The 17,671-nt window shown below is 33.5% G+C and overlaps 1 protein-coding gene across 1 annotated transcript; it reads right to left on the bottom strand.

Moving 5' to 3' along the window:
* Positions 1-9,360: 9,360 nt before the first annotated feature.
* On the bottom strand, positions 9,361-16,897 carry LOC145325618 (uncharacterized). The gene is made up of 7 exons (XM_080168580.1): positions 16,850-16,897; positions 15,816-15,871; positions 15,453-15,509; positions 14,377-14,471; positions 12,149-12,203; positions 10,223-10,270; positions 9,361-9,430 (listed from the first exon to the last, which is right to left on the bottom strand). Exons 1-7 carry the CDS (start codon positions 16,895-16,897, stop codon positions 9,361-9,363), a joined length of 429 nt encoding a protein of 142 aa, XP_080024706.1.
* Between the last annotated feature and the right edge of the window lie 774 nt (positions 16,898-17,671).

Below are 17,671 nucleotides of genomic sequence, written 5' to 3'. Positions count from 1 at the left end.
ACCAGATTTTTAGCCTGTGCCTGCGGCATCTCGGGGCAAAAAAACCTGGTTTTAGTCTTATAATTGCATATTTTCATATCCGGGGAAAGCTGTTTATAATACGATGCGAGAAATAACTATTATATTGGTAGTTCTTTGTTTTAACTCTCCTGTTGTATGAGTCATGCAAGGCTAGAGACATGGATGCGAGTTTTTAATATAAATTCATAAAAATATTTCATTAGAAATAAAACTAATTGGTTATCCAATAATAAAAAAAAGACGTTTAACATAGAATTTGATGATTAATAGTTCTTTGTGAGTCTAGTTTCTATGAATCTACAGGGAATATGAGGAAAGATAGATAGATAGATTTAATTCAATTCCTCTAAATACATATCCTATTATATAAAGTAGTATGGTTTTTTCGTCTGAAGCTTAAGATATCGGAAAGTGCTGGTTTGAAATTATTACACTTTCCAGGGAAGCTTTAAAAATGTCTTGGGGAAGCTTTAGATTTTTTTCCTGACTCTCTTACACTGTCCCCGAGAGGCTAGGGGCGAAGCAACTAGTTATACAATAAAGTACATTAGGATTTAATAATGGATATAATTAGACATATACATTTACAATATTATATATTAAAATATAACTAGGTAAGATTCATGGCACTACACTGTATCTTGATATTTTGTAGGAAACATTGGAGAGCAATTCATACTGGTCCCCAAGGTTTAATTATCACATCCCTTCATTTGTAGGATGCAAAACTTTGGGGAGTTTTCAGTAAATATATATGGGATTGCTTTTTTTCTTCATTGAAAGGAAGTTGTAAACCTTCCCAGAACCATGAGAAATTGAGAGGAATCGTATTGGTTCATTCAGCGGTTAGCGAGATCCTTCAGTACAGACAGACAGACTCAAAACTTTTATATAAATATTAAATCACAAAAAATCAATAATTTCAGAATAAAAATAATATTAAATATATTTCTGCCTAACACCAACACATTATTGAAGATATTTATTTCGCATTTTATCAAACAATTTTGATGTTCTAACTAATTTTATGTAGAAATTATTTTGTAATTAATTTGAGTATAAAAGAAGAGTTTTTAAAGAGAAATTCCATTCCATTTAATTCCGTCCGTCCGTCCGTCCGTCCGCCAGTCTTTCTGTAACGGTTAACTTTTTTTGTTGATTTAGGCATGTTAGAATTTAGGAATTTTTATGTGATACAATTATTCGATTGATTGTTTTTAATACTGATTCCTAGGGCAACAATGTACAATGTTATAAGCGTTGCATCTCTACAATCAATCCTAAAAATGTGAGTATGTCCTTAAATAACATTTTTTATTTAAATGGTTTTTTGACAAATTTACTTAAAATTTTATTTCGACTTTTATACATTATATACTGATGATTCAGATTTGACACTCTTAAAGTGTTAATATTAATTTATACTACAGTTTCAGAGCTTCGCTTTTATGGATGTTGCCACCCTTGTTTCAAACAATTTTGATGTTCTAACTAATTTTAATTAGAAAATAAAATCAATTGGTTAATTGATTTGAATGTAAAAAGAATGTAATTATTAATTATTTTTGATAAGTTTAATCTTTGATGTATGCAGTATATAAAGTTTTCATGTGAAGCTTATTAAAAGCGAAGCTTTTCTATAATTATGGTCGGTCCGTCCGTCCGTACGTCCGTCCGTAACGGATAGCTTTTTTCATTAATTTAAGCAATTTAGAATTGTCCTATCGATTTCAAATTTTGCTTGGTGATTCCTGTAGTAGTTAGGCACGATTTAGTAAGAGTAGCAACTCTATAATTATTACCAGAATGTCCTTACGTCCATTTTAAACATGTTGATTTTTTACTTTTTTAACAACAAAGTTTTATTTGATATAATCATCCGATTAATATGATTTTTGGTATACTGATTCCTGGGACAACAAAGTACAATATCATAAGCGAAGCAACTCTATTATCAAGTCCATAAACATTATTCTGTATCAAGCAGTTTTCCAACAAATTTACTTACAATTTTAGTTCGACTCTTATACATTTATATTCTGATTATTCAGTTATGTTACTATACAAGCGTTAATGTCCGTTTCTCTTACTGTTTCAGTGCTTCGCTTTTATGGATGTTGTCATCCTTGTTTTTTATATAAGGAGTCTTTGAATGATATTACGCTATTTTTGGCCTTTTTCTACCCTTTTTAATTCATAACGCCTAGATGCTAGGCGCAGCCGCACAGCTGTTAGTAAAAAACGATTTTCGACAGTGGCATGTATGGTTCTCCAACTGCACTGTGTCACTTTATTGTTTTTTCCCTCCAATTTACCATTCCACAAAACTTATGGTCAATGTCGTCCTTGTTCTTTATTAATTGTAATTGTCAAGGTTTCGTGATCTCATAAAATAAAATAAAACTATAAAATAAAACAATCATTTATTACAACAAAATTATATTATGTATTAAATATTTTCATAACTGCAGATAACATTGATTACAAAATAATTGATATGACATAATTAAGGTTAAAATTAGGGTTGCGCCGGATACTTTTTGACCGGACACTGGATATTCGGCTGATTTCTAATGCCGGATATATAGTATCCGCCTGAAATTGAAAATGGCCCGATATCCGGCAAATTACCGGATAACCGGATATCTGGTCGGATAAACGGATATCCTGCCCAACCCTAGTTAAAATATTATTTTTCATTATCAAAATCGAAACATAAACTTTGGATGGGGGGAGGGGGAGAGTTAGGTAAACATGGAAAAGATATTTCTCGTATTCATTCGAATCCGGTGGATAGGAACCGGTTCTCATCCATACGAAAAAACTATGTCTAGCATCGTATTATAAACGGCTTTCTATGAATATAAAAATGTACAATCATAAGATTTTTTAGCCCCTTCGGCACCTCGGGGCTGAAAAACTGGTTTATATCTTATAATTGTACATTCTATATCCGCGGAAAGCCGTTTATAATACGTTGCGAGAAATAACTATTCCCGTATTGCTTCGAATCCGATTAAAATCAGGTAGATTAGAACCGGTTCCCAGTCATACTGAAGAATTATGTCTGGCATCGTTATATATCCAGTTTTCTACGAATATAAAAAAATGTACAATTATAAGAATAAAACCATTTTTTTATCCTGTGCCTTCGGCATCTCGGGTCTAAAAACACTGGTTTTCATCTTATAATTGTGCATTTTTATTCCCGCGGAAAGCTGCTTATAATACGATGCATTATCTAGATTTCACCCGCTCAACTAAGATTGAACTACTTGCACAAGTTTGACAATAAAAAGGATGTGCGTTTGTCCTAGGACCCTAGGTATGATTTATTTGTTTCAACCAACCAATAAAGAATGAATAAGAAAACCCAAAGCTAACGAATAAGATATTATGTGAATAAAACATTGGGCATCAGTGTGATTTAAAGTCCATTATACCCTCCCTTCCTGCTCACATCATAACTTCTAAGAAATTTTATCTTTGAAATTAGAATAACAAAGAAATTTAAAATAACGATTATTTAAATAACTATTTAACAATAGATAATTAATTTATGTTCATCCCCATTCATGATAAACAAAATTACAACTTATGTTTATTACAATTAGTAGTTAAAATGTTTGGACACTCAATTTATTAATAGTCCCCAAAGTTGTTAAGCCAACAAATAAAACAACGTTATAATAAAAACTTTGGGGATCAGTGTAATAAAAAGCCTAAAGTCTCCTCTCTCACGGGTGATCATCACTTAATGGTTGACTCTTAAAACATAACTTAATTTGGACACCCTGTTTCTTGCATTTAGTTGAAGTTGGACGCCGTGTTCTTGTTCAATTGGAGCTGAAGTTGGACACCCTGTTTCTTGCATTCAGTTGAAGTTGGACGCCGTGTTCTTGTTCAATTGGAGCTGAAGTTGGACACCATGCTTGCTGTTGGCATTCTTATTGAATGTTTTTAAATTAAGAATGAATTAAGAATAAAACCTGAGGCTGATTCTTTAAAAAAAAATGGCTCATTGCCTCACTAAAATTAGTGAGGCTCGCTAAAAATTGTTGTGTAAAATCCTTCAAAATCGCATTCAAAATATACAAAAATTAAACAAAATCTTATGTTTATTACCATTTTATGATTTTATTTAATTTTTGTAGATTTTATGCGATTTTGGAGGATTTTTCAAAGAAAAGATTCCACATCTGAATGTTAGCATTCATACGTAGCAAAAAACAAAAAAATAAGAACTACCTATTTGATTATAATGATAATTTTCTAAACAGGAGAATCTTCATAAAAAAATTAGAAGATAACCTAGTAAAAGTGTCTGACTCTGATTATGACGTAAAAAAAAATTTGCCAATGAGACTCCACTATAAATTTTACCATTGGTCAATTACAGTGTATACTGGCCTCTCATTGGCTAATTATTTTTTTACGTCATAATCAAAGTCAGACACTTTTACTGGGTTCTTAGAAGAGACATAGAATAAAAAAGTCAGTTGGTTATCTCTAAAAGCAAGTCAAGTAGATAATAATTCCTCCATGGGTGAATGGAAAAAGTGGCTCAAAAAAAGACACGTGACGTCATAAAAATGAGTGATTCTCAATCACTTATTTAGGGGGTTTCTTTCCCAATTCTACTCTCATGTTCCTCATTTTTATGACGTAACATTGAGTGACTCTCTCCATTTACCTCCATAGCTTAACGGACTGACAGACATGCGGCCGAGTTATTTAGTAGCTTCGCTATTAAAACTATCTATTATTTATCTAATACTAGCTACTACGCTCTTAAAGGTCTCTAGGAATACTAGAGAATGGGGGGGAGGGGGGTGGTGACGATTTCCATTTTATTTTTAAGAAGGTAAAGGCGATTTCTCTAGGGAGTTTGGAGAACCGTATTGGTCCAGCGGTTAGTGAGATCCTGCTGTATAAATCCACAGCCGGAAAGACATGATATTACTTTTATTGTTTATTCAATATTTAAAACACCCCTAATGATTTTTCTAACTCTGTGATTCAAAATATCTGATCCACTTATCAAGACTAATCAAACAACAAAATATTTACAATAAAATTTACAACCTATAATACAAAGTAGAACGATGTTTGTAGTCTGTCTGTCTTTCTGTCTGTCTGTTTGTTTGTCTGTTTGTAGCGAAGGATCTCGCTTACCGCTGAACCGATCGGGTTCTCCTTTACAGGGTAGCATCTCATAGGTCCCGGGGGGTGGGACACCCCCAACCCCCAAAAAATGAAAAATCCCCCCCCCAAAAAAAATTTCTTTTTAAAACTAAAATTAAGATAGTGGGGTCGACTAACCCCCCCCCCCAAAAAAAAAAAAATTTCTTTTAAATTATAGAGGCTAGGGGCGAAGCCGCTAGTGTGATTTATTAAAGCAAAGCTATTTTAAATAGGTTGTGTCTGTCGTTTGTTCGTTCGTTCTGTAATAATAGGGTGCCCTGATAATTATTTTTAAGTGTAGCTTCGAAACCGATTAATATCTGCTAGGGATTGGAACCAGATCTAAGCCATACTAAAAAATTATGTATAGCATCGTATAACAGACAATTGTCCACGAATATTAGTAATAAAAATCATAATATTAATGCCCTGGTTTTTAATTCTACAATTTTTCATTTTAATACCCGCGGAAAGCTGTCTGTGTAACAAATAACTAATCTATTCCTTACTTCTCTTTACTTAAATACTAAAATAATATATTTTGTTTTTTCCTAGAGGAATGGCGATTGAGTTGGCTACATCTTGCGACATTGACACCATAAAAGTTTTTAATTCTAAAAGAATTATAAGTAGTTATTTGATTTTAAATACGATATCATGCTGATTATAATTTATGAAATCTTAATAAAAATAATTTCGCTAAATTTAAAACCTGGTCTCAAATAACATAGTATTCAATTTAGCCGATTAATTTTTTTAAAATTTTAATGCACTATACAATCAAAAATATTTGATTTTGTATTTGATTATAATTAACCCTTAACAGTCGGGGTCCGGTGACTTTTTAAATATGGGAATGACACATAACTGAGAGTTGGATTTTTTTTGAATATATCTATCCTGGCGGGCACAGGATCCCAGCAAACCTGGCAGGGCCATCCAGATAAAGAGCTTAAATATTTTTTGACCTAAACAAAGCATTTTATCTTTCCAAAATACTAAAATACCCTCTAGTAGTAAATCTTTAAATGAAATATAGGTGTTCAAGTCAATTTCAGGTTCCATGTATGATCCTGCAGGTCCTGATCCTCCAGGTCTCCAGAAATCTTTAAAAGACTCCTGTTACCGCAATTTTGGACTTAGGATTAAATTTTATAAAATTGTAAATTTAATTTTTTTTGGGGGGGGGATAATTTTTAAATCTTAGAGGAACACAGTAATAGTGTCTGACTGATTATGACGTAACAAAAAAAATAGCCAATGAGAGGCCACTATAAATTTTACCATTGGTCAAAAACGGCCTCTCATTGGCTATTTTTTTTGTTACGTCATAATCAGTCAGACACTATTACTGTGTTCTCTTAGAGGCAAGGACCTCCAAGATTATCTTATTGGGGGGGGGGGGGGGAGGTAAAATTAAAAATCTAAAATTATTTGGGTGGGGGCGATAAATAACCCTTTACCACCCCACCTTGGACGTCCCTGGCATTTATCCAGAAAAAAATCGTGCAGTCAAAGGTTTGGTTGTCTGCTATGTACTGTACCACTATGACAAGTTGACTGTTCAGTCCAGGTGCAGCCATTTTATTTAGATAATCGTTTTACAAGAAGACCAAGAAAGTCCCTCAAAAAATCAACATGTTATGTCATAAAAACGAGGGATTATCCATCTCTTTTTTAGGGGTTTTCTTTCCCAATCCTCCTCTTCTCATCCCTCAGTTTTTTGACGTCATTGAGGGACTTTCTTCGTCTTCGTTTTACAATGATTTAGATGCAGACAGAATTTAATAGTTTTTACCTTACCTACATGCAGTTCAATGATGAAATAGAGAGTGTACATTATTCCTGCCAAGATAAAGAATGTGCACAGATGCATGATGCCTAGAATTAGAGAGAACAAAGATGACAACATCAATTAACTCGGAAACGGTAGGACAAACGGACATTAACACTTGTATAGTTGTCAGAACTGAATAATCAGAATATAATTAAATAAGAGTCAAAGCAAAATTGTGAGTAAATTTGCTGAAAAACCTCTTGATACGGGTCAATGTTTATGGACATACTTACATTTTTAGTACTTGATTCTAGAGTTGCTTTGCTTATAATAAAGTACTTTTTTGTCTCAGGAATCAGTATACCAAAAATTTGAACAATCGGAAAATTAGATCACATAAAAATTTGTTGTTAAAAAAAAAAAAAAATCTACATGTTTAAAATGGACGTACGGTCATTCTGGTAATGATTATAGAGTTGCTACATTTTCTAAATCGTACCTAACTACTAAAGGAATCTCCATGCAAAGTGTGAAATCGATAGGATAGTTCTACCATGCCTTAATTAACGGAAAAAGCTATCCGTCTCAGACTGACGGACCGACCCTAATTATAGGAAAGCTTCGCTTTAAAAAAAGTGTTAGGCCCAATCCTTTAAAGTTTCTATGGCTATCCAAGGAATTAGAGTTTTCTAGATGCCCCTAAAAAGTTTAGGATTTTTTTTGGGTGGGATGGGAGTCAAATAAAAAAAATTGATATACTTTTGAGGATGGTAATTATTTCTAGGGGAGATTCCTCTAGGTAAAAATATCCTCCCCTAAAATAATTACACATTGTAGCATAAAATATTTTGGTTCAGTGGTTAGCGAGATCCTTCAGTACAAACGCAGACCCTGTTACTTTTATATAGGATGATTAAATATAGATATCAAGTAGTTAGATATTTATAATTTATAATTAGCGGCTTCCCCCCTAGAGGCATCTAGGGGCACTTGAGGAGGGGAAAGTTGAATCTAGGGGTGATTTCTCTTTGGGTGGTGCTGGTACCCTTTCCCAAAATAGTTATAAACCTTCCCAGGACCTATGCGATGCTACCCTGTTAAGGAGAACTCAATCGGTTCAGCGGTTAGCGAGATCCTTCGGTACAAACACACAGACATACAGACACACAAACACACAGACAAACAAACATCCTGCTACTTTAGTATAAGGATTACCAATTCTTGCTGGAACCAGGTTTCTCCTCTTGATAACTGGCTTTTCTCTTTCTAATTAAAAACAATGGAGTAGCTGGACAAAGCGTCTCAAAAAATCAGCCTTGCGACGTCATAAAAATTGGGGATTATCCATCTCTTTTTAGGGGTTTTCTTTCCCACTTCTACTGACGACTCCCTCATTCTTATGACATCATAGGGCTCATTTTTTAGATACTTTGTCCAGCTACACTCAGTGTGGATGTAGGATATACGTAGAGATATATTGACAGAGGTAAATTTGTCGTCAATTTAGATTGCTAATATGGACCTCATTTATTGATCAGATAGTTCATCTAGTAGAATGGAGGGAACGTGGTAAAGGGGTTGGATGAGGGGTATCGTTGTTTTAGCCAGCTGCCTGCATCACTTTATCAGAGTACATGAAAACCTGGTGCAACATCCAAGTAAAAATATATATATTTTGAACACATCTTTAAAATTAATTAGGATCAAAACAAGGATGACAACATCCATAGATAGCGAAGCACAAAATCTATTGTTAAACAGACAAACGGACAAAGTAAGTTAAAGAGCATCTTTTATCATAACAAAGAAAAGAAAGAGAGATAATATGCAAAAACGTAAAATCACGAAACCTTAAAAAATAAGATTATGTGTTTGAAAGTTGTAAAAAGAAAAGCAGCCTAAACGCTGCTTAAAAGCAGTCAGTCAACCATAGATTTTTTATATCTAATTATTGTGCATAATAAAAAGAATATTGGTAAGAAGTTAAAGCCGTGTATCTTTTGTAGGATCCGAGAAAATATGTTGTAAAAAGTAAAAGCGGCTAAAACACTAAGGATATTTTATACTTAATTATGCTCCATATTGATGGGAATGATGACAAGAAGTTTCAGCCCTCTATATTCAAAAGCAATCGAGAAAATCAGTTGTGAAAAATAAAAGCGGCTAAAAAGCTGCTTAAAAGCAGCTCGCCCGCTACGGATGTTTTATACTTAATTATGCACCATATTGATGGGATTGTTGACAAAAAGTTTCATCCTTCTATCTTTTATGGGAACCGAGAAAATCACGTTTCCCAAAAAACGTTTCAAACGGAAGAGCAGACAGACGGACAAATTCAAATGATAGAGTAGCTTCGCTACTAAAAACGTCACAATTATTTAAAGGGAAACATAGGTACCTCTGATTGCGGAATTTTCCTCAGTTGATTTCTTCAGGAAAAAGAAGATTCTAAAAAAGTAAATTTGATATTCAAATTAAGAACCTTGGTTTAAAAAAGGAAAAACAAAGATCATCCAGAAGTAGCGAAGCACAAAAAAAACTTGGGCGGTAAAATGGACAAAATAAGTTATACAGCAGCAGATAGCTTTGACATTTTTTCTTACATAATGTCTTAATAAATCTGGATGTTCATAGTATGTATTTATTTTCTTTTAGTATTTCTCTAAAAAACAGATCTATAGTATAGATGTATATACAGACAACTACCTCCCTTTCTTTTTCAAAGACCTCTTTCGTCTGCTTCTAAATTATTTTCTGCTACTTGGTTGTGTTTATATAAGCGACACTATTGATTGATCTTCAATGACCCAATAGAAAGGTTGAACAAGACGATTGTGATGGGGAGATACAGTTATTTAACCCTTTCTCCCTCTAGTGTTTTACTCTAACCTCTAGAACAAAAGATATATTTCAGCAATTAATATCAAAATATCCTAAGCTTATGCCCCCTTAACTTAAAATAATACGCCCCTTTACACTCCCCTCGATTTTAGGTGGGTGTCAAAACTAGGGTTGTGCCGGATATCCGGTTTGGCTGGATATTCGGCTATTTACTGGATATTTTAATTTTTAAGATATCCAGATATCGAAAGTTGGCTAGATATCCGGCCAATACTTGATATCCGGCATTGGACATTAGCCGGATATCCGGTATCCAATTCCAGTATCCGACCAAAAAAGTATTCGGCCCAACCCTAGTAAAAATCCTATGCACTCAACTGGTTTAATTATTTGACTTACTTCATATAGCAGATGACAGTTGTCCCATGTCCAAAACACACAATCAACCTAAATATACTCATAACTAGCGCGGCTGCGCTTCTACCATCTAGGGGCTCTGTATACGGTGAGGGGGGAGGGTAACAGAATAGTTATTACTCGTATCGTATAGATATTTACGATACTGGTTTTAATCTTATGATTGTACATTTTTATATTCGTAGAAAGCTGGATAATACAATGCTAAAAATAGTTTTTTTCGTATGGATGAGAACCGGTTCCTATCCACCGGATTCGAATGAATACGAGAAAATTGATTAAAACCTTTTAAAATTTAGAAAATAGTCTAAAACAATCCTGAGACACTAAGCTTCATAAAAGAGAGAACTCAATTTTGTGGGAAGAGTTTTTTAATTAAATCAAATAATAGTTATTTCTCGCATCGTATCATAAACGGCTTTCCGCGGATATAGAAAGTACGGTACTACGTCAAACCCTAGATACGTCAAACAGTAGATGCGGCAAACGCTAGACAGACAAACAGTAGACAGACAAACCCTAGACACGACATACACTAGATACGACAAACGCTAGAATACGACAAACACTAGAATATGACAAACGCTAGATTTTTTCTAAAGGGGACAAACAATAGATGCAACAAACGCTAGAATTAATCCTTATAAAAGAGTAAAAAAATGGTTGTTTGTCTATACCAAACGATCTTGCTAACCGCTGAACTGATCGGAGTGGGTCGAAAGTTTTAGAAGAAAGTTTTCTTATTCGTTGGCTAACCAACTTTTTGTACTTCAATGAATTTTGATTGGTTGGTTTAATAAGTTCAAAGTGTTCAACGTTTCAACCACTATTTTTACGCTATAGGGGATGCACATAGATTTTTTGGCCATTATCTTATCCCTTTAGATCCCTCCAATGATAGTAATATAGAAAATTCTACTGTTTGTCGTAGTCTAGTGTTTGACGCATCTATTGTTTGTCTGTCTAGCGTTTGACGTATCTACTGTTTGTCTGTCTAGCATTTGTCGCATCTACTGTTTGTCTGCCTAGCGTTTGTCGCATCTACTGTTTGACGTATCTAGTGTTTGACGTAGTACCAGAAAGTACAATTATGAGATTAAAACTAGTTTTTTTAGCCCCGAGATGCCGAAGGCACCGGCTAAAAAACTGGTTTTAATCTTATGATTGTACATTTCTATATTTGTAGAAAGCTGGATATAAGACAATGCTAGACATAGTTTTTTTGTATGGATGAGAACCGGTTCCTATCCACCGGATTTGAATGAATACGAGAAAAAATTGTTAAGATTGATTGCATTTTCAATGCTCCCCATGAATAAAAAAACATTAAAAATAACAAAAAAATATTAATAAAAATATATTTTAAAATTTAGATTGTTTATATTATTTAATTATGGCAACATCCATAAAAGCGAAGCTCCGAAATGGAAGGACAAACAAACATTAACACTTGTAGAATGTCAGAACTGAATAATCTTAATATTAAGTCTATACAAAAATTGTAAGTATAAATTTGATTTAATACACAATTAAATACACAATACTATTTAAGGACATACTTGCGTTTTTAGGACTTGATTATAGAGATGCTTCGCTCATAACATTGTACCTTGTTGTAATAGAAATCAGTATTTAAAAAATCAGATGAATAGGATAATTTTAACATACAAAAAGTAGAAAAATCAGCTTGTTTTAAATGGACGTACGGACTTTCTGGTAACGATTAGAGTTGGTGCGCTTTTTAAGTCGTACCTATCTGTTATAAGAATTAGCACTCAAAGTATGAAATCGATAGGACTTTTCTAACCTTTTTAAATCAACGAAAAAAGCTAAACATTACGGACGTACTGACGGACGGACCAACCCTAATTATAGAAAAACTTATCTTTTAACAAGAACAAAACTTACGCGTAGAAAGGGTTTAAATCAAAGATGTCCTGTTTATACTCTTTCCGCATACAAGCTAAATAAATCAAAGAAGATGATTAAAGTCCCTCCACAGATTATGACGTCATACGATAGAATAGCCAATGAGAGGCCAGCATACACTGTAATTGACCAATGGTGAAATTTATTCAAATTTTCTACGAGATACTGAACTATCCATCCCTGGGACAGGAGGCTTCAACCCCCCCCCCCCCACCCTCAATGCAGCCAAGTAAGTAAGGTGTCAAATAAAAAGAATCCAAAACCTCTTAAAACTAAGTGAGGCGATCAAAAACAATTCGTGCGCCAATTTACCAAGCCAAATTAATGAACTTTTTTGGATTTTTAATTCCTCCCCCCCCCCCCCCCAAAAAAAAAAAAAAAATCTTGAACCTCCCTTTCTCTATCATATAAAGATTACCCCCCTCCCCAAATAAAATCGATTACCTACATCGATTTTTTTACTATTTTCTAAACTTATTGTGAGTTTTTATTTGTGCTTTTTGGACTTTGAAATCACATTTGATAAACAATTCGACAGAAAAATGTATAAACAAAAAAAAAGTGCCGACAAATAAATGACAATAAAATGACCAATGAGGGGCCAGTATAAATTTTACCATTGGTCAATTACAATGTATATTGGCCTATTATTGGTCATTTTATTGTATGACGTCATTTTTTTAGGCACTTTACGCTGTTTCAATAGAGGTCGAAACCTAATCAAGTATTATTGAATTTTAATATTCTTATTGAATGAACTTTATTGAAAAAAAACTGAGCATAAGAGCAACATCTACAGATGCTTCGCTTATTTGTTGATGTCTAATTGTATTATGAATCATACCATGCATAAAATGAGCATACAATTTTTTGGAAAAAATTTAAACATTCATGATCTTTTTTTATACCTGACTGTTTCGGGAATCATTTGGCAAATTTTAGAATCGATAGGACAATTAAAACATGCCTATTACCCTGTCCCGTTTTAGAAAAATTTTGTTAAAATTTTTGCCCCCAGCCATAATATGGTTGATTTATGCAAAATAATGACCCATGCAAAATATTTTTTCTGTAATGCAAAAATTGCAATGGTACAAGCACTGCAAAATTTTTAAAATTTACAAAAAGACCTGTTTTTAAAGCTCTTGTACCATCTCAATTTTAAAGATTTTTAAAAAATTTCAATTCTAGTGTGTCAAAATAAACCCGAAATTTACCCAAAAAAATGGGGGCAGTCTCAATTCTAACATATGAAGGACAAAGGTGTAGCAAGTAATCTTTCAAAGTAAAAATTGCCAGATTTCATACACAAATAATAGGGTTAGGCCGGATTGGATGGATACAGATATCCGTCTGATCTATAATTCTGGATATTAAGTATTTAGGTTTATATTGACACACTAGAATTGAAATTTCATAAAAATCTTTAAAATTGAGATGAAACAAAAGCTTTAAAAACGGTCTTTTTGCTGATTTTAAAAAGTTTGTACCATCTCAATTTTAAAGATTTTTACGAAATTTCAATTCTAGTGTGTCAATATAACCCTAAATACTTGATATCCAGAATTATGAATCAGCCGGATATCTGTATCTATCGTTTCCAGCCCAACCCCATTATTTATGTATGAAATCTGGCAATTTTTACTTTGGAAAATTACTTGCTACACCTTCTTCCATTATATGTTAGAATTGAGACTGCCCCCTTTTTTTTTGGTAAATTTCAGGTTTATATAGACACACTAGAATTGAAATTTTGTAAAAAACTTTAAAATTGAGATGGTACAAGAGCTATAAAAACAGGTCTTTTTTGCAAATTTTAAAAACTTTGCAGTGCTTGTACCATCGCAATTTTTGCATTACAGAAAAAATATTTTGCATGGGTCAATATTTTGCATAAATCAACTATATTATGGCTGGGGGCAAAAATTTTAACAAAATTTTTAAAATCCGGGACAGGCTAATGCCTATATAAACTATTATTGGACGGAAGAACAGACCAAAAATATAGAGAAGTCCCACTTGTATCAATTTAGGGTTTGGCTGGATATCCGGCCATTTTCAGTATCCTGCCGGTTACCGGATATTAAATCTATCCGGATATCTGGTTATCCGGCTATATATCCAGTGATTTGCGGACATTATAAATTAGTTGGATATCCGGTATCCGGCTAAAAAAAGTGTCCGGCCAAACCCTATATCAAACCAACCATAGTAAAGAATGCTAAAATTGTTTTCGTCTCCTTCAGTAAGTAGAGCCAAGAAGAACAGTATGATTAACATCAGCTCCACCATCAAGACAATCCTAAAATATTTACAAGATTCATAAACAGCGATGTCAAAAAATCATTGTAGACGACATTGTTATTACATTTCCTTCACAGATTATGACGTCTTACGATAGAATAACCAATGAGAGGACAGCATAAATTTTACCATTGGTCAATAACAGTGTATACTGGCCTCTCATTGGCTATTCTGTCGTATGACGTCATAATCTGTGGAGGGACTTTAATCATCTTCTTGTTAAATTGACAAAGCCAAAATTGTGTTAAAATTGTGCCAAATAATGTGAAATAATAAAAATGAGGGTTTATCAATTTTTTTACGGGTTTTCTTTCCCACTTCTCCTCTCATCTTCTCATTTTATAACGTCACATGGATCATTTTTGACACAATTTGGGCTTTGTCTATTAAATTGTTGTTGGAATTTTTAAAATTTAAAGGGAATGATGGATTTAAAGAAAAAGATGGATGTTAACACCATAGCGAAGCACAAAAACCATGGAATGGACAAACGGACAAAGTGAGTTATATAGCAGATTTTCAGTTGTCATTAACAGGTTAAGAAAGAGAGAGAGAGTATAAAAAAACAATTAAAATCACGAAACCTTAAATCTGACTGACGGACGGACAGCCAAAGTGAATTACAGAATAGCTTCTGTACTAAATAATTTTAAAAACTTCTCTTTCGATTTTTAAGAAGTGATCATCTATAGAATCCAGAGCATCATCCGCTTGTAATGGAATGCGACACTCTAACTAATGTAAGGTTAAGTAACATCCAACAGACAACCAACCCCTTGATTGCATGACCTTTGTCTGCAAAGTCCCAATTGTGCATGGTAATGAGTTGCACCTGTTTATGGGCCATGGCATTCCCCCTAGCCTAACTATATATGTCGTGCACACGACATAGTAGCAGTAGGAACCATTGTTAACGTCTTTAACGACGAGCGGATGCGCTACGTGTTGAGCCATGGTCGCGGGTGAGGAATATACTTACTGTGCAATAGATCCTTTCTTGTTCAACAAAATCTGAACGCGTCTCTCCAATGTTCCTCTAAAATTATAAAAAAAAGGCCATTTAAATATAAAAGTAACTGGATGTCTGAATGTCTGTCTGTCTGTTTGTCTGTGTGTGTACCGAAGGATTTCGCTAACAATGTTTTATCTATAATTGAAATTAGAAATGGAAAGGGTTGGTGGTCGACTCCCCCCCCCCCCAAAAAAAAAAAAATCCTTTCAAATTTTTTTAATCTTTCTTGTTAAATAAGAAATGGGTTATTAAATTCAACTTTTCCTCCTTCAGCGCCCCAAGAGGCCTCTAAGAGCGAAGGCCCTAGTAATTTATAAAGAGAAATATAACCTTACAAAAAGATATCTTGTTAAAGCAATCATAGCATTGAATGTTATTTGTCCAACCTAGAATATAAAACAAGTGTAAATATTTCATCATGGTATAATGGCGTAATATTATAAATATATTTATCTCATTTAGTGAGAGAATGTTCCTATTATCATATTCAAAATAAAATTAAGAATAAGCCTTAAAATATTTAAACACTAATCTCTCTCATTAGACATGAAACGACGTCCAAGAAGAAAAAGGAATAAAAATATTGGAAAGAAAATTATTTTTTTCAAAATTAATTCTTGGCATTTTGGAATAATAAATATGGGGGAAAGAACATTATTTACAGGGGTAATTATAATATCAGCAGCGTAGCAATCTTTAATAAAAAGTAGCTTGATGTCTGTCCGTTTGTCCGTCCGTCTGAAGCTTAAGATCTTGGTAACCACTAAACTGATTGGATTCTACTCTTCAGGGAATATGTTTTCTTGACCTGTGGTGGTTTTAAGCTATTTTTTTGGGAGGGGGGTGGGACAACCCCCCCCCTCCCAAAAAAAAAAATTTCCCCATTTTTTTAAAAAATAGGTGCCTATTTTTTTAAGTAGGTACCCAATTTTATTCCTTTTGGGGCAAACCTCTAGAGGCTAGGGGCAAATCCGCTAGCGTAAATATATTTAATTGGTCATTACATTAAGTCTCAACTCTCAATTAAAAGTTATGACAGTTCATCCCATTTAAAAAAAAAATAAATTGAAAAAAGGAAGGTGTTAAATTTTTTCCATGCCTATTTCCTAACCATACGGTGCTACCCTGTACCGAATATAACCTAATCTTAACTATGTAAAAAAAAAACTTTTGTCTAAACACACGAAAAATTAAATAAAGTGTCTCAAAAATCAGTCATGTGACGTCATAAAAATTTGGGAGATGAGAGGAGAAGTGGGAAAAAAACACCTATAAAAGGGATGGATAATCGCTTATTTTTATGACGTCACAAAGCTGACACTTTCTCCAGCTACCTGTCTACAGCTAAATATGTGTATACTTACATTTCCATAGAGCATAGAAGCACTGACAAGCTTACAAGAGAAATCCATTTCTTCTTCAATTTCTTTAAAGATAAAAAAATGGTTAAAGATGATGTATATAACTAAATAACCTAGTTCTAAAAGAGCTTTGCCCTTCTCCCCCCATTTTATATTTAGTAGGGAAGCTACTCTATATTACCAAATGTCAGTCTGTCCGTAAGAGAGAAATTGAGAGAAACGTGATTTTCTCGGCTCCTACATACGGAAGACAGCAGAAAATTTTAGTGAAGATTCCTGTGGCATATGCTCATCTAATCTATACATTGTTTTGTCCATCTGTCTGTTAATTAGGGTGCTAGATCGATTCCTAGATTTTTACGTTTTCATAATTTTCTCGACTCTTTTTTTGGATGGACAACTGAAATTTTCAGGGATTAAATAAGTTTACACTCTACATATTTACATCAAGTTTTATTGGGATATGCTTATTGGTTGGGGTGCTAGATCAATTCCTAGTTTTCGTAATTTTCTTAACTCCTGTTCAAGATAAACGGCTAGAGTTTTTGGGGATCAATTAAGTCAACAATCTACATATTTTCACCAAGTTTTAAACACTTGCTATTGGTTGGGGTGCTAGATTGATTCCTATACTTTCACGTTTTTCTTACGAGCTTTTTGCATCAAAAGACCAGTATACATATTTTAAAGGTTTCGTTATTTATTTTATTTAAGTTTTTTATTACATACTCTAAAGATCATTTTTTCCAGATGTCTATCCATAATTTTAATTAATTATGGATGTTGTCATCCTTGTTTTTTTGTAAACAGTTCATTACCTCTTGG

This window comes from Acartia tonsa, chromosome 8 (assembly GCF_053477335.1).
Source record: "Acartia tonsa isolate MP-2025a chromosome 8, ASM5347733v1, whole genome shotgun sequence".
In the NCBI taxonomy this organism is placed as follows: domain Eukaryota; kingdom Metazoa; phylum Arthropoda; class Copepoda; order Calanoida; family Acartiidae; genus Acartia; species Acartia tonsa.
The sequence above is the reverse complement of the archived record's forward strand: the minus strand, read 5'-3'. Positions and strand labels throughout refer to the sequence as shown.